Raw genomic sequence first — 22,793 nt, 5'->3', positions numbered from 1 at the left:
TTTATTATTAAATGTTATTTTTGTTCTTGGTTTTGTTTTCTGTTAATATTGTATTTATTTTATTTTATTTTTTGCATCACTAGGTTTTTGCCTAGTTATTTCCCTGCTTCTAACATGAAAAACTTATCAATTTATGAAAAATATTTGGTTTTCCCCTGGGAGATTTTAAGGAGTCATGTCAAAGGGCTGCTATAGTAGTAACAGAAATGTGGTGTGAAAAGCACCATTCAAATCAGGTTTGGTCCAAAAGCAAGATTAAAGAAAAAGCTCAAAGCCTTTGGGAAGGAAGCCTCTTGGACATTTGGCAGAATTACGGCCACAAATTTTACATCCATTCCGCCCCATTCCCTCTGGGGTGTCGTCATGCCAGGAGTCTCTGCAGTGCGCTGGCAGAGTGTGCATGTTACCCTCCTCTTTGCGCTTTTCCCCATCACTCCCAAGCGCCACGTTATGTGACCCGAGAAGCCGGCACACACGATTTATGACCGCGTGTCAGAGTAGCCTGCACCATTAGTGTAATTCTAGGAGTGGAGCCAGTATCCCGTGAATCAGTTGCCATGATTGAGTGGGAGATAATTAGCCGGCCCTGATTGCACACAACAAAGAATAATACTTTCGCCTAAGTACGCAGCACACAAACTACATTTCATGACTCAGTGGAGTTTAATTCGGGAGTGTTTATTGCTCCAAAACCTAGTGAGCTGCCTTTTAACACAGCATCTAACTGACAAAGAAATTAAGTGAAAGATTTGGAGCAAATTATGTTGCTCAGGCGAAGCGCATCACATTTGATTCAGTGGAGTTTAGTGTTAGCATGTTGCTTAACTGACTATTTTATGGTAGCACTTTATAGTAAGGTCTCATTTGCCAACATTAGTTTATGCTAATAAGAACTAACATTGAACAATATCCTTTTTACAGCATTTAGTTATTTATTGTTTTTTTTTTAGTTCATAGTGCATTAATAAATGTTAAAGAGAGAGTTCACCCAAAAATGAAAAATCTGTCTTTTCTCCTTCAAGTTGTTTCAAACCTGTTTGAGTTCTTTTTCTTCTGTTAAACACGCGCACACAAAAAATATATTTTGAAGAATGTGGGTAACCAAATAGCTGCTGGTCCCCAGTAAATGAAAAAAAAATACTATGAAAGTCAATGGAGGCCAGAAACTGTTTGAGTTTTCATTTTTGGAAGAACTATCCCTTTAAATGTTGAGCTTGATTTTATTATTACCAAATGTTGAAATTAACTAAGATTAATGAATGCTGTAGTATCGTTCATGTTAACTAATGTAGTTAACAAATTTGTTATAGAAACTTTTTTAATGAATGCATTTTAGTATTGAATGATTATAATCAGCCTTCCTGTCATTTTATCTTTATTTATTAATGTATTCATGATTTTCTTCGAAATGTATAAGCCACCATATATTTTTTATCCCAGAATGCAATGATAAAGGTAAAAAAAAAAAAAAAAAAAAACCCGACAAAAGGAGAGAAATTCTTGGGATTCTTGGGAACAAATATTCTTGGGATTAAAATCAGTCAATATCAATATTTAGAATTATTTAAATATTTCAATAATTAAGTACCGACTTGACCAAAAGTTGTGATAAGTGTGTATTTATTCTTATCTGGAGCTGATTTCTCTCTCCTTTTCCTGAGTTCATGATTATTCATTAGCTGTTTGTTTTCCAAATACTTTATTTCACTTAGCAGATTGCATTTATTAGCACAACAAAAACAATTATGCGTTAGACTGATTGAAGCATATTACATGGATGTGCATATCTTTCATTATCTCTCATCCTTCCCTCTACTGCACACACACACACACAAACAAACAAACAAAAAAAAATTATTTATCTAATTGAGATTCCAACTGATGTGGATGCATTATTGCAGTGGTTCCCAACCCTGGTCCTGGAGGCACCCCAACACTGCATGTTTTGCATGTCGTCTTAATCAAACGCACCTGATTTAGGTCATTAGTAGAGACTCCAAGACCCAGCCTGCATCTGAAAACTGAAAAATGCTGCCTTCGGAGGATGCATTCCAAGGTAGGAAGGCATCAGTGCATATCCGAATTCAATGTTAGCTTCAGTTCCTGTCTCCTGAGATGCCTTCATCTGGCTGGTTTTTGAAGGCAGCGTAGATGTATCCTTCGCTGCCTTTGATATCCCACAATCCTGTGTGTTGAATTCTGTGACAGTTAAGCCAAAAAATAAAGATGGCGTCTGAAAGTTGCGGTCGGTGGTCAGTTTGTGTGTAAATATACGTTTTTGATCAAGATTTTCCACTTTTTATGTCATTTCTAGCATGAAATTAATATTGCAGTAATGAAATATCCACTTAGTTATCACCAAAACTCTCTCTATTTTGCTGTAGATCATTAAATCATTACTCTGCCTCAGAAGCCTGTCCAAAAGTTTTATGAGGTGCCTTCATGCAAAAACGCTGCCTGCAAAGTCATTGCCTGATACGGCAGCAAGTCAGCTGCCTAAGATTTCGGATGCAGCCCTGAAATTGGTGTTTCAAAGAAAGGAGACATGCAAAATGTGCAGTGTTGGGGTGCCTCCAGGACCAGGGTTGGGAACCACTGCATTATTGAACTCCCTTGTCAATGAAAAAACAAAACAAAAACGAAACAAACAGAAATGGGCACATTTATCTTGATTCTTCAAATCTAAAGACCGTAAGCAGTTTTGTGGAGGTAGCCTGCTCTTCACCGGCTGGCATTTTATGGGATTTAAAATGTTATAAAAATGTTCCCGCTTTTGTAGAAGTGGTATATTTCTCTCTCATTTTGCTGGATGACAACATTCGAAAAATCTTAGAAATGTCACTTCCAGTCTGGTTCTTTCCCTGTGACAGACGTTTATGCATTACTTCCATGAAGCCTTGTCACATTTTGTTCAGCCAACCTGCTTCCAGGTGTTTTTCTTAAAAGCTGTAGATGAGAATGAACAGACTGCACGGCTGAATGGGTAGTAACATAATGCAGTGCATTATTACAAGGCCATCAGCAGACGTTGCCATCATGTCTTCAGTGGTGTGTATAATTCACAAAATACTTCATAAATGGGGCTGAATCAGTTCACGTGTTCAGAGCCTTGCTGCGGTGCTGCCCGTTGTGCCGCATCTTTATAATATTTACTTTATTGTAACATATGAGTCACTTATAGTATGATACTTTATGGAGCTTTTTATGCAGTATTTTTATCATTAATAAAAAAAGTTTTTGGTTTAATTAAAAATAGAATCGAATAATAGAAATAAGAATAGAAATAGATGTGAAAAAACACTAAAATACATTTTCATTATTCTGAAAACTAAATTAATTGTATTTTTTTTGATAATTTTTAAGGTTTGAGTATGTGTTGTATTGTAAAACGTGGAACATAAAGACTTAAAAACACTTCAGTGTGCTGAGAAATGTAACATTGTTTAACATTTTTGAATTTCAGTGTATTTTTTTATTTACTTTAAAAATGTAATGCTTAAATTAAATGCTAGTTCTAAAATACTATAAAACTAAAATTAAAATAATAGTAGACTATAAACAAAAGAAAATTATACGAATAAATTCAAGAGAAAAATAGAAATAAATACTAAATGAAACATTTTAAATTACAATAAACTTAAAAAGCTTAATAAACTTAAAAAGCTTAAAACATCGCCACTACCGATTATTCAGAATGAAATCTGCCGATACCGATAGTTTGGTTTTCTTAAGGGGAAAAAATCTCTCCCAGCTATACAGGGAAGCTTTTCATTTAGTACATTACTATAATATTAGAGGGTAAAATTAACAAGACTGAAGAGACTAAACTATTATATTCAACTGAGGGTGAGTAAAGGATGACAGATTTTTCATTTTTGGGTGAACTATTCCTTTAAGTACAGTTCAGCTTTGACATTTCTCTATATGTCGAATAAAATAATTCTGATGAATTTCAGTGAGCAAACTGGAGTTGTGCCAAGGGAATATATGATGAGGGGGTTCCCTCACCATTTCAATGTTTGAGTGCTGTAAATCCACCCGCAGGCGTCCTTAATTTTACTACAGGAGGTCTTAAAACCCTCATTAACATTCATGTTATGCCTCCCGCATACACCACCAAAAATAATAAGTATCAGCCCGGTTCACCCTGTAAGTCATTGCTTGATTTGAAATGTCTCCTGCAAGTGTGTTATCTTTTAGCCTTGATCAATGAATAGTGAGATTGAACATAATACAGCGTGACTCAAGATGTGGGATGCACCAAACCATATTTTTCATCTGTAGTATTATTATTTTGAAATCCTGTGTTAATTGAATTTGCCAGCAAAATCTCAAGCTGAAAATCATTCATTTCATCTCTAGATCATAACTTTCTCTCTGTGTAGGTGCATAAATTTGCCAAACACACACACACATACTGTAATCTTTATTTTATTGTGTGGTATCTGGGATTTTTGCATTTGTTGTACAGTCACTCAGAAAAGCTTTTGGAGGTCATCACAGTTTCCCCTTTTGATTCCTCAAACACTCAAGAGATGCAAACTGGGACTAAATATAAATCAAAGTCTCGAACAAATGAATAATTAAAATTTGAAGGGAATCAATCATTTCCCAAATCCCATCTGAATGAAATATTCTTGTGTGTTCCTGAAAACATGAAAAACCAAACAATGATAGAGCTTCACTGTGTTGAAAATATGCCAAAGTTTTCACAGGGGTCTTTCAAAGGGGATTTACTTGATTTGAAATATTTGTCATTATTAATTTTGAGATGACTGCTGTCATGCCATCAGACTCATTTCTTCACATGTGCACCTTCTGAGGAATTTCTGTAGGCTAGTGAAATTCATTGCATTCATTTGTTATGTACTTATTAGCAGACTGATGTGGAATCTGCACCCACAGATTTCAATTCAGTTTGAATGCCATCATTCATAAAGTTATAAACATCCCAGTCCCTTTTAAGTTATTAAATTCTTTGATTTAGATAAATGTTATGGGTCGCCATTGACTAATGTAATTTGTTACGCATACAATAGGGTCTACAAGTGAAAAGGCTTCTATTTGTATTTTAAATTTTGTGTACACATTTTTAGTTAATTTGTTAATTTTGTGCAATTAATTGTGAAAAATAAAAATTTAATTAAATTAATATAAATATATATATATTATATATATATATATATATATATATATATATATATATACACACACACGTATAAACGTATATTTGTATATGTACACGTCTAAACACACATACACAGACTATGTAGAATTTTTTCATGTAATTTCAATAATTACAGTAATAAATAAATATAAATACATCTCAATAAAATCTCATTTAGAAAATCACAATTTATATATTGCGATTTTCTATATGAGATTATATATATAAAATCTAATTTAGAAAATTTTAGAAAATAGCATTTATATATATTAGTACACAAACCTGATGGTTCGGTACGTACCTTGGCTTTGACATCACAGTTGGGTATGGTTACGGTACAGCAGGAGGAAAAAAAAGGCATACATTTCTTTCTTTTTAATTAAACAATGGTTTACTGAACAAATTGCTCTTTAAAAAAATCACGTTTACGCAAACTCATTTTAATGACACTAATTTTATTAACGTGTGGTTAACGAAGTGCACATTTTCTGTTTGACCTGTTTCCTAGCCCGTAGTTGGAGAAATGGAGATGCTGTGTTGCCAACTTAGCAACTTTGCCGCTAGATTCAGAGACTTTTTTCCAAAAAAAAAACGTCCAGCAACAATACATAACACATAATTGGACAAACCTTATTTAGTCTCTGAGACTCGCTGGTACTGCCGCGCAAGTACGACCTTGGCTACATCAAATTACAGTAGGCTATGTGGGCACAGAGAGTCAAACAAATGTAGGCCTTATAATAAATAATAAATGTACATTTTGCATGTTCAGAAAAAAAATGTCCGCTGCTCTGTCCTGCAAATAATGTAAACAGGTTTGTGTAAGTAAATTGCTCAGTGCAAAAAAAGAGAAGTAATGGGAACCTGGTATTTCTATGTTCTTTTTTTCATGTGTCTAATAGACATGAACAAGTTTTTTGAAAAACATCTATGACCTTTGAAACATCTTCATGCTCTTTATTGACTATGGTTTTACTAATAATAAACTTACATTTGCATATAGCATCTATATTTGTCCATGCCCATGTTGATTAGAGTTTTAAAAACTTGAAAAGTATTAATTTAAGGTACATTTAGAACAGATAAAAATGTGATTAAGTTGCGATTAATCACAAGTTAACTCACGACAATCATGCGATTAGTCGCGATTAAATATTTTAAACAATTGACAGGCCTAATTTAAACATATACATTAAATAATTAAGACCACTGAGAGGTAAAGTAAATATAATGAAGTATAGTCTAATATTTCGCAAAATGCTTTTCATTAGACTTAATTTCTCTCTATCAAATATGCGCAGGAAGGGGTGTTCACTCACGGTCTGCGCTGCCTTGTTTATACTATTGCCTGGCTCCACAGCATGAGCCTCAGATGACTGCACACGCACCTCTCCAAATGGACAAGGCATTTACACTTGTCACGCCACATCAAGGAGCATCAAAATGCCATTTATTGTCTGAATTTCCTGAAAACATGGAACAATTTGTTCGGTAGCCTACACATGCATACCGAAACCGAAAATTTTCTGTATGAATAAGTGTACCGCTACATCCTAATATATATATTATTGTCTGCATAACAGTTTCATTGCAGCATGCACCATGCAACACATTTTTTCTTATTTAAATCCATTCCACATAATTCCACAGATTTCTCCGTAAAAATGTGCACAAAATGTAAAAATGTCAGCAGTTTCCATCTGAGCCTAGTTAGTGGACACATTAGTTCCACAAGCAAGATGGTGGTATTGTAGGCCTCAGAGAGGGCTTGTGTAAAACGTGGGCTCTGGATCCTTTCATAACAGTTCTGATCCAGGTTGAATTGATGAAAAGACCCATATAATTTAATTGCCTTTGGAGAGGAGCGGCGCGTTTCTCCCGCCAAGTCCGCACTGCCGAGAGACCAGCCGCTGCATCACTGCTTACCTGTTTTATCATAATTGTTTTGGCATCATTCAGAAACAGGGATTAATGTAGACACAGTTCACTGAGCCGCTGCTCTGCAAAAAACCTATTTATCACTGTCTTTTCTTTTCGTGGAAAGCACAGGGCCGCCTCGGAAGCTCCGATTGCAAAAGTGGCTTTGTGTTCATTTGACTGGCCTCAATAAATCAACAATTCTGAGTTGAAAGGCTTCAGAGGAAACGGAGGAGTCAAGTTGCTTTCTTTAATGGCTTCAAAACAAAAATGAAGGTGATTTGAATTCAGCCTGATGTTGATCTCTATATCTGTTTTCGTGCTTACAGCAGCCCAGCTATTGCACTTTTAATTAGACCACATGGGCACACACTCTTGCATTTAATTTTTTTAATTATGATTATTTTATTATCTTATTTTAATCTAATGATGTCCTGCGACTTGTGCCAGGGGAACTGAAAACCCCTTAACAAACAATTGCAGCCTGGCGAGATGCTTCCCGTGTGGCCAGTTTTAACTTTTGATGTCATCAGCGTCTGGAATGACTCAGTCCATGTGAGTGATGAAGCTCATTTTTTAATTTTTCTATCAAACGCCAACACAGTTTATGAGTCTAATCTAATCTGCCAACAGACTCTTCTGTGTGATAGATCTCCTCACTCTGTCTCTTTCTGTGAAATTATGCAATGATTAATCTTTAGAGGATATCAGGATGACAGGACAAAATTGTGCTGTTGAAAACAGTTACTCCACAGCATCTTTGAAGTGTGGATACTTACCTTAATTATGTTTGCTGGGGTGTCATCTGTTTCTGATGGAAAATCACTGGCATTTTCTGGGCCTTTACGGAAACTTTGAGCTCTTGCTGGTGCACGAATGATCTTAAGGTGACGTTGTTCAGTTTTTTCAGTTGCATTGTTTAAAAAAAAAAAAAAAAAATATATATATATATATATATATATATATATATATATATATATATATATATATATATCTATATATATATATATATATATATATATATATATATTTATATATATATATATATATATATATATATATATATATATATATATATGACCAATGTACTGTATACAGCATTTACATATGGCATATTTGCATACATCCTGTTTTCTTTAAATTAGGTCCAAAAGTCTGGGAACATATTGAAAATCTGTCAGAATTGAATGCAGACCTGCAATTTATGGAAATAGTTTTAGGATTTTGCTTTGAAATATATTTGTTTGTTTATATTTAATATAATATGTTTGCCTTGTTTATTAAATATTTTGGTGAATTTTTATGTGTACCTACCTTGTGGGTTTGATATAATGTTGATATATAGTGGGGTCCACAGATCTTTGGAAAAATGCTTCTATTTTGGTTTTTCATATTTTATTTAAAAACAATTTTGAATGAATTTAATGCAATTTAATATATATATAGTCTCTTATTCTGTATTTATTTGACAAAAACTAGTTAAAAACTGTGAAATATTAGTACATTTTAAAATAACTTTTTTTCTATTGTAAAATATTTTAAAATGTAATTTATTCCTGTGATGCAAAGCTGAATTTTTAGCATCATTATTTCAGTTTTCAGTGTCACATGATCCTTCAGAAATCATTCTAATATGCTGATTTACTGCTCAAGAAATATTTTTTTCTTATTAATCAATGTTGAAAAGTTTGTGCTGCTTAATAATTTTGTGTAATTCTGTATTATTTTATGAATTAAAAGATCAGAAAAACAGCATTTATTTAAAATAGAAATATTGCGTAACATTATAAATGTTTTTTTTTTTTTTTTTTTTTTTGGTCAGTTTAAAGGCAGGGTAGGTGATTTGGTTAAAAAACACTTTTGTTATGCTGGTTGAAAGTCTCTTCACATTCTGATCTCTTCACAATCACTAAGTTAAGTGGTCTAAATGTGTTTATATTTATTTATATAGTCTTTGGAAGGCGTAGGACCATAAAAAGTTCATCCAATCACATCCTTTGATCCAAGGGCTACGATTCTGGCTGAATAAATTTTGTTTTTTTCTTTCAAAACTTTTAAAAATTTGAACAGTAGTGTGTAATATATTTTCTATTTCTATTTATCAAAATTCCTTTGTACCAAAGCTCAGATGTTTTTTCTTTCAGTGAAAGCACAACATGCTTTTTAGATCATTCTAAAATCATGCTGAAGAACATGATTATCTGGTCTTTACAAACTTTTGTTTTGATCCGTCAGTCTGCTTTAGGGTGATGTCTGAGCTAATGTAGCTCACTGGTACAGATGATTTGTTTAGCTCTTTTATAGAGGAGAACAGACAGCAGATGCCAGAAGCTTAGTTGGACCTGGTTGCTGATAATTAATCTCAGGTGAACTGCAGGAATGCTGTTATACACCTGAGAGTGTGTAGACACTGCGTCAAACCTTCTCCTGCCAGTGTGTTTCGGTCAGTGTGAAAGACGGGCTTCAGACACACAGATGCTGCGGTGATTGGTGCTGGTATGTTCTACACTGACAGTAATGGACAAATAAAAATGTCCAACATTGTAAGCGGGAGGTGAAGAGCTCTTCAGTGCTTTGGAGTGCAGAGTTGTAAAAGATTATCTGCTGGTTTTATCTCCTCAGCTTCCAATCCAATTCCACTCAGCAGGGGAGAAAACTGAAGTGAAAAGAACCTTGAGATTTTCTGGTTTTAGATGGATAGTCAACTAGTGTGTGTGTGTGTGTATATATACAGTATATATATATATATATATATTATATATATATATATATATATATATATATATATATAATATATATACATATACAAACTAAATACAAATATTTTCCAAAAAAAAAAAAAAAAAAAAAAAAAAAAAAAAAAATATATATATATATATATTTGATGTATATATAAAAATAAATAAGTTTTTGAATTCTCTTTTGCTCACCAAGACTCCATTTGCTTGATAAAAAAATACAGTAAAAACATATATTGTGAAATTGGAAAATTTTATTACAGTTTTATTGCCATCACAGAAATAAATGATATTTTTAAAATATATTACAATAGAAAGCAATCATTACTTCAGACTTCACTTCTTAATGTATTGTTATTGTTGCTATTTACTATGTGTCCTGTTTAATTGAATTTATTTCTAGCAAAAAAACATAGACTCATACATTTTTACCATGATTTACAGAAAACACTCACTAATATCATTTAGTGTAGGAATAGTTGATATAACAAAAAATATTTTCAAGAATATTTAGAATTATCATTAGATTATTAGATTTATTATTAGATGACATTAAAAGACTCCATTTAAGGATCACAGTGCAGCCCAAAGATGTTAATTAAGTGTCATTTTAAATTGTTACCAATCTTTGCCACTATCCTTCAAACCACTAGGTTTGTACCATTTGTCAGCAAGAAGTATTTTAGTTTTCATAGAGAACTGATATTTTAATAAATCTTGTCTCTCTGACAGGTCCCGTGACCAATGCTGTTATCATACCAGCACCTGCCAACATGTTCCTTGCTGACAGTCATCCAGCCGTCCCACTGCCACGGTTCAGTCGCCACCTGAACCCCTCTGAGCAGGGTGATGGCACAGGCTCCGGAGGCATGTGTCTGAGACTGGGAGCCGACACACAGGTAACATCTGAAACACAGCTTATGATTTAAAGGGCACATATCATGGACAGTAGGATGAGGTCCACTGAGAATGTTTATGAGATGTCACGATTGCTCATTTAGAGCAACAGTGTTACATTTACTTATCAATTCATATTTGGTATGCAGCAACTTGGCCTTCCCTGAGAAATACAAAAGGTCACATGCAAAGGTTTAGCCAAAGCCAGAGGTCATTTACATATAAATGTCTTAAAAGATGCGGAAGCAAAACATACTATGCTTCTATTAATCTGACATAAATAAGAACTTGCTGTATATTAGGACTGAACAATGTAGTCAGAATATTTGATAGTATAAAATATATTATTTATCTATGTTTTCAGTAATTTAAGGTTTTTTTTTTTACTGTCTTATTTAATAGTTTTAAAGGATTATTCTTTCTCAGGTTTTGTTTTTCTTTAAATGCACATTTCAAAGTATATATAAATAAGGATGTTTCTTGCACTTTTAATCACTTAATAAGCACAGGAAGATTCTAACATTATATTTGATCACTAACAGTTATATGCAGAAACGTATGTTTTTGCTACAAACATTTTAATCAGAAACTGAATGTATCAGTTTCTTTATTTTTAAATTTTCAATGGTAGTGTATAACGTATCTTCTATTATATATTTAAAATCTTTCTTGTCTTGATTTAATGAAGAAATATAGATTCCATTAGTGCCCGCCCACTTTTTCAGCACTGTTGGTTCTGGAAGTATTTTTTACCCCAAAGGGATTTAAAAAAAGTCTTTGTTAAAGCATTATAAGTCATGAACCAAACCAACCAGCTACAACAAGAATCACAACATTAGAAACTTTGATTGGAAACAAAAAAGTACAGGTGCATCTCAATAAATTAGAATGTTGTGGAAAAGCTCATTTATTTCAGTAATTAAACTCAAATTGTGAAACTCGTGTATTAAATAAATTGAATGCACACAGACTGAAGTAGTTAAAGTCTTTGGTTCTTTTAATTGTGATGATTTTGGCTCACATTTAACAAAAACCCACCAATTCACCATCTCAACAAATTGGAATATGGTAACATGCCAATCAGCTAATCAACTCAAAACACCTGCAAAGGTTTCCTGAGCCTACAAAATAGTCTCTCAGTTTGGTTCACTAGGCTACACAATCATGGGGAAGACTGCTGATCTGACAGTTGTCCAGAAGACAATCATTGACACCCTTCACAAGGAGGGTAACCCACAAACATTTATTGCCAAAGAAGCTGGATGTTCACAGAGTGCTGTATCCAAGCATGTTAACAGAAAGTTGAGTGGAAGGAAAAAGTGTGGAAGAAAAAGATGCACAACCAACCGAGAGAACCACAGCCTTATGATGATTGTCAAGCAAAATAGATTCAAGGAATGGACTGAGGCTGGGGTCAAGGCATCAAGAGCCACCACACACAGACGTGTCAAGGAATTTGGCTACAGTTGTCGTATTCCTCTTGTTAAGCCTCTCCTGAACCACAGACAACGTCAGAGGCGTCTTACCTGGGCTAAGGAAAAGAAGAACTGGACTGTTGCCCAGTGATCCAAAGTCCTCTTTTCAGATGAGAGCAAGTTTTGTATTTCATTTGGAAACCAAGGTCCTAGAGTCTGGAGGAAGGGTGGAGAAGCTCATAGCCCAAGTTGCTTGAAGTCCAGTGTTAAGTTTCCACAGTCTGTGATGATTTGGGGTGCAATGTCATCTGCTGGTGTTGGTCCATTGTGTTTTTTGAAAACCAAAGTCACTGCACCCGTTTACCAAGAAATCTTGGAGCACTTCGTGCTTCCTTCTGCTGACCAGCTTTTTGAAGATGCTGATTTCATTTTCCAGCAGGATTTGGCACCTGCCCACACTGCCAAAAGCACCAAAGGTTGGTTAAATGACCATGGTGTTGGTGTGCTTGACTGGCCAGCAAACTCACCAGACCTGAACCCCAGAGAGAATCTATGGGGAATTGTCAAGAGGAAAATGAGAAACAAGAGACCAAAAAATGCAGATGAGCTGAAGGCCACTGTCAAAGAAACCTGGGCTTCCATACCACCTCAGCAGTGCCACAAACTAATCACCTCCATTCCATGCCGAATTGAGGCAGTAATTAAAGCAGAAGGAGCCCCAACCAAGTATTGAGTACATGTACAGAAGGTCTTTCCAGAAGGCCAACAATTCACTAAAAATGTTTTTTTTTTTTTTTTTTTTTTTTTTATTGGTCTTATGAAGTATTCTAATTTGTCGAGATTTGTGAGCCAAAATCATCACAATTAAAAGAACCAAAGACTTATTTATATAGAATTTATTTAACACACAAGTTTCACAATTTGAGTTGAATTACTGAAATAAATGAACTTTTCCACGACATTCTAATTTATTGAGAAGCACCTGTATTTGAAAATTGGACAAAATCACAAAGGTAAAATTAAAAACAATCGAGAAATCTAAAATCATCCAAATAATAGAGCTTTATGGGAGTGGCGGAGCGCAGCACTCGTTTGTTGATGAATGAGCCTGTTGATGAAGTTGATTACGGCCTCAACTAAAGAATCTACCACTGATTAACAGCCTAGGAGCTCACAGTAGGTCTGTCAGTCTTTAAATGTTTTTCAGTTATTGTTCAAAATCAATTTCTCTATTGAGAAAATGAAAGACACTTTTACTTCCAGAACCCAACTGTTGCACATCTATATAAAATGAAAATGTATTTTCTACATGCGTGTTATTGAACGATTTACTGCTCTTGTCATTTTTACTCAATATGTCATAACTCATCATAACCTAAATGTTGCTAAATACATCTTATAAATAATATTGACAACAAAATCATTGCAAATCCATCATGAATATCCAGCCATCCTCAAATGCATAATCAGGTGGTTGTTCTTTTCCTTTAATGCAGATGTTTAAGTTTCACTGACTCTTGTAGAAGGTGTAACAGCTGCATGTGGGTGATACGATTAGGTCAAAGGTGTTTAATGCAAGTTGCACATATCTGCCTCCTCACCAACAGCAGAGTTCAAACGTGATGAATGTTTACAGCTGTTAGCGGCCCGACCGTAATTCCCTCCATGTCAAAATCAATTACAGACCTATAAATGAAATGCTTATAAAGTCTTACATTTGCCCACCACCTGCTCAGTGGGTCCAACCTTTTTTTATATATATATCTTTCCTTCTTTCTGCATTTCTGCTGTTTTCCTCTTTCTCCCTCTTAGCTTATTTACAAAGCGGCTAATCTTCCAGCCTCTGGGAGAGCAGCACATGCTATCTGGAAAACACGCTTCTTTCACCTCTGCACACTGAGGGAACCAAAAACAAATGTTTTGATAAGTGCATTAATACTTCCACCAGGAAGCAAAAATAACTGCGACCCAGAGGCTGCACCCAACATCACACATCATCACATGATTGGCGTTCCACACAGCATGTAAATTAAAGCTGCTCTGAGAAAATTAATTTATCTTACGGAATTGTTTCTGTTATTCGCTTGGAAGGTGAAGCGATGAACCCGCTGGGAGGGGTACGCTGCGAAAGCTGGCCTGAATTGAACCGCTCGACGCTCTAAATAATCGCGACTTAAGGGGGAAGTCTATTAGCAGCCTGGCTGACTCTATTCAGATGGAGGTCAGCGGTAAGATGGGTTTCCATCAGACCTGTTGCCATCCTGGAGGAGCTCAGGTCTGCTCCGCTCAGTGCTAATGGAGTGGAGCTTGAGGACAGTGGGTTACGGCCCTTAACTTTGCATAAAGATATTAAAGCTCTTATTTGGCCCTGATTTAGGCAGCTCATGGTGGTGCGCTAAAAGTTGCTGCCGGAGCTGCAGAGGTCGACCGCTCTGCCTTCATAGATTATTATGAAGCAAATTTTTATCAAGCTTAAAGGGTTACTCCACCCCAAAATAAAAATTTTTGTCATTAATCACTTACCCCCATGTCGTTCCAAACCCATAAAAAGCTCTGTTCATCTTTGGAACACAATTTAAGATATTTTGGATGAAAACTGGGAGGCCTGTGACTGTCCCATAGACTGCCATGTAAGTAACACTGTCAAGGTCCATAAAAGGTATGAAAGACATCGTCAGAATACTCCATCTGCCATCAGACGTGCAATCTGGGTTATATGAAGCCACGGGAACACTTTTTGTAAGCGAAGAAAACAAAAAAAACGACTTTGTTCAACAATTCCTTTGTCAACAGTCTCCTCTGTGTCTCTCTATATCACCGTATGCTGTGTATGCTCTTCTGTATCATCCGCGCCACAAGGAATTGTTAAATAAAATCATTATTTTTGTTTTCTTCACATACAAAAAGTGTTCCTGTCACTTCATATAACCCAGATTGCACGTCTGATGGCAGATGGAGTATTCTGACAACGACTTTTATTCCTTTTATGGACCTTGACACTATTATTTTCTTGGCAGTCTATGGGACACAGTCACAGGCCTCCCGGTTTTCATCCAAAATATCTTAAATTGTGTTCCGAAGACGAACAAAGCTTTTACAGGTTTGGAACGACATGGGGGTAAGTGATTAATGACAAAATTTTCATTTTGGGGTGGAGTATCCCTTTAATTGTCTACGATATTTGCCAGCTGTTTATTTATCCTGAAAGCGTTGAATTTTAATTTGGCATTTTGTTATTTTGCATTGGTAACAAGCCTCCACAAGCTTTCCTGGTTGGGGTTGCCAGATTTCAAGAGTTTAAATCTTATGTGGTTTACTTGATGTTTCAAACCTGGCACCTTGCACACTCTCTCTGTATTACAATAAAAATGTGTAAGAGCTGAAAAAAATAAGTTGGAGTTTAGCGATATCATTCTGTGGTGGAAAAGGTGCTAGTGGAAATTACATAGACTCTTAAGACTAATTCTACATATTTATGTGCACTTTATATATCCTACTTTTAATAAAACTTGTTCTTAATTTTGATTAAAAATACACAATAAATATGAAAATGGTTTATTTCACTTATACTTTGTATAGTTATACTTTATATTACATTTAATTTGTTTCATTTAATTTATTTCTATTTAAAAACAGTTGTGCTGCTTACTATTTTTTATGGAAACCGTGATTCATTTTTTCAAGATTATCGATAGAATGTTCAAAAGAACAGCTTTTATTTGTAACAGCAATTTTTTGTAACATTATAAATATCTTTACCGTCACTTTTGATCAGTTTATGTTGTCCTTTCTTTATAGTATTAATATTATTGATAGGTTAAAAGTATTTCTTTCAAATAAAAAAAACAAACAAAATCGTACTGAGCACATACTTTTGAATTGTAGTGTAAGCAAAGCCTCCACATTAAGGAAATTATGTACCATTACAATATACGAGTACAATATTTCAGATTTGTGAGTGTCTGTGGGTGTTTTTGTGAGCACAATCAAACTACTATGCTGAGCAGCAGCACCTGCTTTACTCATCTTTCTGTGAAATCAGCAGCTTTACTGTATCCATCGAGGCAGGAACAGTAAATTCCCACAGACGGGCACTGATGGTCCGTAAATCAGAGTAAGATGGCAGGATCTGGGAAGGGCTGTTAAAAAGAGATTGACCTTGCTGAGATTTTCATTGTCAGCCTTAATAATCTCGTTGGACCCTTGGAACAACGTCATCCCCTCCACAAACTCCCAGCCACTTATTCACTGTCAGCAGTGATCAGCCTGCAGGAGACAGCCATGATTAGACCTTGTTTGTAATTGACCCTCTCACAGTTGGCACATCCACTTCAGGACACTTGTGTCACGGGAAATGCTACACACAAGCACCTTATTTGCACAGTCGATCATTACTGTAGCTTAACATGCTATTATGTTGATGTTTAAAGTGTTTTGCTTTGTTTTTTCACACTCTCAGGAGCCTGAGGGGACGTATTTGGAGAAAGCAGACGAGCTCTACTCCCTGATGTGTGCTGTCACTGACAAGGTAAGCGGGGAAGTTCACCGCTGCTGTTGTGAGTCAGTCGTTAATGTGAGCTGAATTTTAGCAAGGCTTTTAAGGCGGAGATGGTTTGTAGCCTGTTGGCTTTGATTTTTTTGATGATCAGCATAAAGAGAGTGGAGATGGAGCACTTGTCACAAGTAGTGTGGACTAGTGCTCAGCTAGGCAGAGTAATCAACCCATAATTGCCATTTTAAGATGCCCATCTGGGCAATCAACACATTTTTTTATATGAATTGCGATCAAATATTGTTTAAATGAAATGTTCAGCAAATTAAGGTTCTTTGCTATGATAACCATTACGACATTTCTCTGCCTATACCGATAACCGATTATTCAGAAAACTGATACAGATAGTTTGGTTTCCTTATGGAAAAAAATCCCTCTCATCTAATGCTGTAAACTTATACAGGGAAGCTGCTCATTTTGTATGTTACTATAATAATAGAGGTTAAAATTAACAACAGAGACCAAACTAATGTATTCAACTGCTATTTATGTTCAGATATAATAATCGCAGTCAAATAAAAACAGAAATGTTTGCATTTGCACGTAAGGTAGTTTTCATACAAACTTCTCTTTGTCAGATTTATTCAAATATATCATTATCAGTAAATAAGCTCCCTCTAGTGTTTTTTTTTTATGGCTAAATAACCAACTGTGAACACTGGAGAACTTTCCTGAGGTAGATGCAATATCATGTGACATTGATTACAAGCTGTTTTATTGACGTCTTCCTGATGTTGAAACAGTGATCGAGTGATTACAAGAGAGATGATACATTTCAGTTAGTTTTACTTTATCTTTCCACATATCTTCTGCTGTTTATTCGTGTTTATTTTGTGCCGTAACTAGTAGTAAAGTGGAAGGGACTCGCGTTCCTAAAGCTCTACAGTAATCGGTCATGCTATACTTATGAGTGTCAAAAGGGCATTTATTGCTTGAATTTTGTGATAAAGTTGTCAAAAATAGAGCATTGAGACTTTCACTGCATCCAAAATCGAATACTTGCCTACTATATAGTATGTGAAAAACAGTATGCTCGAATAATAGTATGTCTGAATTCACAGTATCCAAAAAACAGTCTGTCAAAGAGTAGTATGTCCGAATTCATAGCATGCAAAAAAGTATGCCAAAATTGTTATGCTGGTTGAAAGTCTTTTCACATTCCAAAAGCAATCACCAAGTTAAGTGGTTTAAATGTATTCATATCGTCTGTGGAAGGCATAGTATCATTAAATGTTTGTCCAGTCATATCGCTCAGTCAGAGGCCTACAATAAGGCTGCTTGTCAATGTATGTATCTGCCTGCCTTCACGCGCCCTGTTCATGATTATAGTCATATTGCATTCCTGAGAAAGAATGAAAAGCGTTATTGTAATATTATATGCTTTGTACTGAAATGTTTTCTCACCAGTGAATGAGACACGTGGTAATTTGACAGCATTGCATTCAACCCTCCACCAGCGCCATCTCGCATTCACATGTTTTAGAGGAGGTGTGGCTTTGGAGAGTGATTTGCAGGGAGGGTGGGATCTTATGCTTTTAAAGCTAGCTTGCTCTCTGAAATCACCTACCTTTTAATTTTTGACGTGATTGACCTTCTGATTTGACTGGTAGACTGTAAAATGAGCAATAGGCTTACATTCACTGAGGAATGAATGAATAATACTTAAATTAATTGATAATGTGAGAACAGACAGCAGTGTGTTAGGAAAGGGTTTCCTGGGACAAGTCAGCTATACAAAATATTTACAGCAGCACGCTGTGATTTACAGAGGCGATCTGTCACATAGAGCATCTCACTCACTTCCTCCTGCAAGAAATGAGGCACTTGCACACGTCTGTCAGAGTCTCCGCTGATTCACACCGCTGATAGAGCAGCTCCACTGGGCCACTCTTATCCCAGAGTTCTGACTCTCTCCACGGGATGTTGAAAGTGTATTTGAGAGCCAACGAAGGAGAACGCCATCAGACTGGGCTTGAAGCTGAACTGATTAACACATAAAGCCTAAGAGTTTATTTTCTCTCAGCTCAAGCCTTTAGAGTAGAGGAGTGCGTTCAGTAGCCCATTCTACTGAAAATGTGAGACCAAATTGTTGTATTCTTGACTTTATGAGCCTCCTTAATTAAGAGGGGGTGTCTGTATACTTTCGGCCTATTGAACATCAGTTGTTCAGGGAATTAAATACAGGCAGAGCACAAGCTGCGTACCTCATAACTCTGTCCGAATACATTATTTTAGCCTCTTTAAAATGTCAAAGTACAGTGAGGCCAGATGGTCCCCAAATCCTGTCCATCTGGAGGGACCGACGGGTGTTTTGGGTTTTTTTGCCATTATCCACCTCTGAATGCGTTCAGGTCACCATAGAGGTTGTTCCCTCTTCCTCATGGATCTCCTGACGCTTTTAAAGTGAGTCCGGCTCTGGCAGGACCATTAAGTGGATTAGTTTCACTCACTCAAAAGGGAGTTGGATCCTGCCGGCGAGCTCAGAGCCTGCTGTGTTTATTCAGGAGATGTATGTAAATAAATATATAACTGTAGAGCAGGAGACTTTTTTCTTTTTATTTTTTTACCCTCCCTCCCGACTTAATCTGGGGGAAATGTGCATCGCTGTCACCCGCCGTTTGCCTGCATGGGGGGAATCGAGCACAAAGGGAATGTCAATATTTTCTCCGCTGGATTAAGGATGTTCTAAAACGGGATTTGATGACCTCAGCGAAAATCTATGATGAAACTTGAATTCTTAGCCGCAGGTGCAGGTTTTTTTTTTATATATATATGAAATAACCTCACCTCCTCTTTTACACAGCTCATCTTCTCGTTTATATATGCTTGAGATTTAGCTCTTTTAGATTAAAGGAATGTTCCGGGTTCAGTACAAGTTAAGAGCAATCGACATCTGGGACATTTTTTTAATAACCACAAAAAATAATATACTCTTTACCAAGTTCTTTAAAACAAACACAAATTTATTTTAAAGTAATGATTTTACAACTTGAGCATATGAGACAAACTGCTGTATTAATATAATAATGAGCTGTGATATGTTTGTTTGAATTTATTAATTCTGAAGTTTGTGCCTCACATACAAGTGAATATCTGGCCCAATAATTACTAGAAAATAATATATAAGAATACGTATGTGTCGTGTAAAAGTCATGAAGATTAAAAGTGTTGGAACTCTGTTTGTCAAACAGCGATGTGATGATAAGTGTGGCTCTGTTCTCTCTCAGAGTGTGTTTGGGGATGGGGAGAACACTAAAGTTCGAGTGTCTGAACTGGAGGAGGAGGTGAAGACCCTGAAGAAGATCAATAAAGATCTGTATGAGTTCTCCACTCAGCTCCTGACCAAACCCAACTAGAAGAGCTTCCAGCTGCAGAGGTCCTCCGTCAGAACAGTCGGATCAGTACGAGAACAACGGGAGAGAAAATGCATAAACATGGACTGTTCTTTTCTGCCCTATTTTTATGTCCTAAGGGCAAGATTTTTTTTCACATCCTTCTCAGAATAAGCACAAGGACCCGGAGTTGTATTTGTAGTGTGTTTATGTGGTAACATTTACTTTCTGTATTGTTGTAGGCATAAACTTTAATTATTTGGTGTTTTTTATTAAAAATAATTTTGACCTGTACACTTCATTAAAAAAAAAAAAAAAGTTGGCAAAAAATTCACAGGTGTGACGTTTGAATCTCATTTCTCAGCCTCTTTATTGTCATTGCAACTAGCACCTAAGGCACAGATCTTAAAAAAGATTAAAAATACAAATAAAAGACAATTATGGATGATGCATCTACTTAAAAATTCAAGATTTGTAAAGCTTTTTATTTATTGTTACCAACCTTTGAGAACTATGAACCCATGACGTTAAATCTGGGAATTATATACTGATAATTTGATTACTGCTTTTGGTGTGTTTTGTAAAATGTACATCACACAATTAATATAGAATAATATTCAATAACATTTCCTTATTTTTTTAAGGAGAAAATGTCACAGCGTTGAACAGAAATGCAAATAAAGAATTCTCTCACAAATTGCATTTTTTATTATTGTTAATAACGTTAAAATGCAACTTTAGTTCAGCCCTGTCAAGGAAATTATATAAATGATATACTTATTGGCTAGATAACTGCAGTATCGCTCAGTTTTGTTGTGCTTTTTAAAATGTAAAACACAATTAATATATAATAATATTCCATCACATTTTAATTATTTTTTAAGGAGAAAATCTCACAGCATAACAGGGTTGAACAGAAATGCAACTAAAGAATTCTTACAAATTGTAGTTTATTTATTTATTGTTACTAACCTTTAAGTCCAACTCTGTCACTGTAAGTTTGGAAATTATACTTATTTTCATAGATAACTTGCAGTATTGCAATTACAGTTTTGGAGTGCTCAGTAAAATGTAAATCAAACATTAATATATAAAAATTTGAGGGAAAAATGTCAAACCATAACAGGGTTGAACAGTGTTAGAAATTGCTAATGCTAAAAGCATTTTTAAAACAAGCATTTAAAAAACATTCCAAATAAAATGTTTACAATTATATTTTATTTTTTCAGTTTTTTTCCTGCACTAAACAAATGCATTAAATAATGTGTGTGCATTTACAGTAGTATCCTGTTAATTTGATCAAAATTAAATGATGGAGAATTCAAACTCTTGTAGACTTTATCAGAAATCTTCTCTCTGAACTTTGTCTTCAGTAACACCTCAGACATGAGGTCATTCTCCTGCTGTACATCCAGCAGCTGTCAGCCAAGTCATCATCTTGTATATTGTAGCTGGCCAGAAGATCAGATTAGCCGTGTTCATATAGCCTCACACCGTGTTCTTGTTCAAATGACACTTCGATCTGGCTTCCTCCACATATGCCTCTCTTTTGCTTTGCAGTGCAGCCTAAAACTTCATAAACACCTTTCCCCTGCACAGCGGCTTATTTTCCATCTCTTGTTACAGGAGAGTAAAGCTGCCCTCTCTGTGACCCTCACAGACATCTCCCTGGATTTAACATTCTGGAAACATCCGCAGAATCTTAAAGAGGAAATATTAAAGCCTTTAAAAACTCAAATAAATAAATAAATCAATAAGAAAAGAGTGGGGGAAAGACATCAGTATTCCACTGGCATGCTGTTGTGAATGCAGAGAATGCTGGATTTATATCTAGTTAACTCAATTAGACCATGTGATCCAGATAAGACCCATCTGAGTATCATCATTTTAGGATGGAGAGACAGACAGAGAGAGAGAGAGAGAGGAAGCACCACTGATAACAATTACAACTACCTCTCAGCACTTCCTCTTTGAAGATTGTTCTGCTTCAGCTGTTCCTGCTCACAAGAGGGAGAAAAAGTTCCTTAACCCACACACACACACACACTCCAATCATTGTGTGGAAACTCATTCTTTCACCTTGACAGAGTCATTCTGTAGCCCTCAGCTGCAGGAAGCATTGTAAGCAGGTGGTTCATGGAGGAACCGCTTCTTAAGAGCTTATTTAGTTGCAGTGGCTGAGAAGGAAAGGTGTGATTTGAGCCGCGTGTGACGTGAAACACCTGGTCCCTTGTTCCAAACCTGTACGAGTTTCTTTCTTCTGTTTAACTCAGAAGAAGATATTTTGAAGAATGCTGGTAACCAAACAGTTGTTGGTCCCCATTGACTTCCAAAGTATCTAAACAAATATTACGGAAGTCAATGGGGACCATGATGTTTACCACATTCTTCAAAATATCTTCCTTAGAAGAAAGAAACTCATACAGGTTTGGAACAACTTGAGGGCGAGTAAATGATGATGGAATTTTACATTTTGGGTGAACTACCTCTTTAATTAGTTCTTTTGGACCTGTCGACTTTTAAACATAATTCTTTGCCTTGTTAATGTTGATTTATTCCAAAAATATTTACACTAAATTCACATTTTCACACACACATACACACACACACACACACATGATATGTATGTGTATATGTATCTGAATAGTGGATTCTGATTGGCTGGCAGGTATGCAGTAAAACCATTTAATGCACAAGTAGTTCCAAGTCAGTTTACACCGTTCCATATGAATGTGCTGCTTTATTGCTGCACACAAACACACACACATCACAGCG

The 22,793-nt window shown here is 35.6% G+C and overlaps 1 protein-coding gene across 1 annotated transcript in view; it reads left to right on the top strand.

The window, feature by feature from the left end:
• The window catches only part of wdr18 (WD repeat domain 18), a 61,558-nt gene extending 41,210 nt beyond the window's left edge, over window positions 1-20,348 (top strand). The window contains exons 8-10 of the mRNA XM_042734500.1: window positions 10,555-10,721; window positions 16,594-16,662; window positions 19,914-20,348. Of these exons, the coding sequence (XP_042590434.1) occupies window positions 10,555-10,721; window positions 16,594-16,662; window positions 19,914-20,042 (365 nt within the window). The 3' untranslated portion in view covers window positions 20,043-20,348. The remainder of the gene's footprint in view (window positions 1-10,554; window positions 10,722-16,593; window positions 16,663-19,913) is intronic.
• The last annotated feature ends 2,445 nt before the right edge of the window (window positions 20,349-22,793 follow it).

This window comes from Cyprinus carpio, chromosome B11 (genome assembly GCF_018340385.1).
Source record: "Cyprinus carpio isolate SPL01 chromosome B11, ASM1834038v1, whole genome shotgun sequence".
Lineage (NCBI taxonomy): Eukaryota > Metazoa > Chordata > Actinopteri > Cypriniformes > Cyprinidae > Cyprinus > Cyprinus carpio.
The sequence above is the reverse complement of the archived record's forward strand: the minus strand, read 5'-3'. Positions and strand labels throughout refer to the sequence as shown.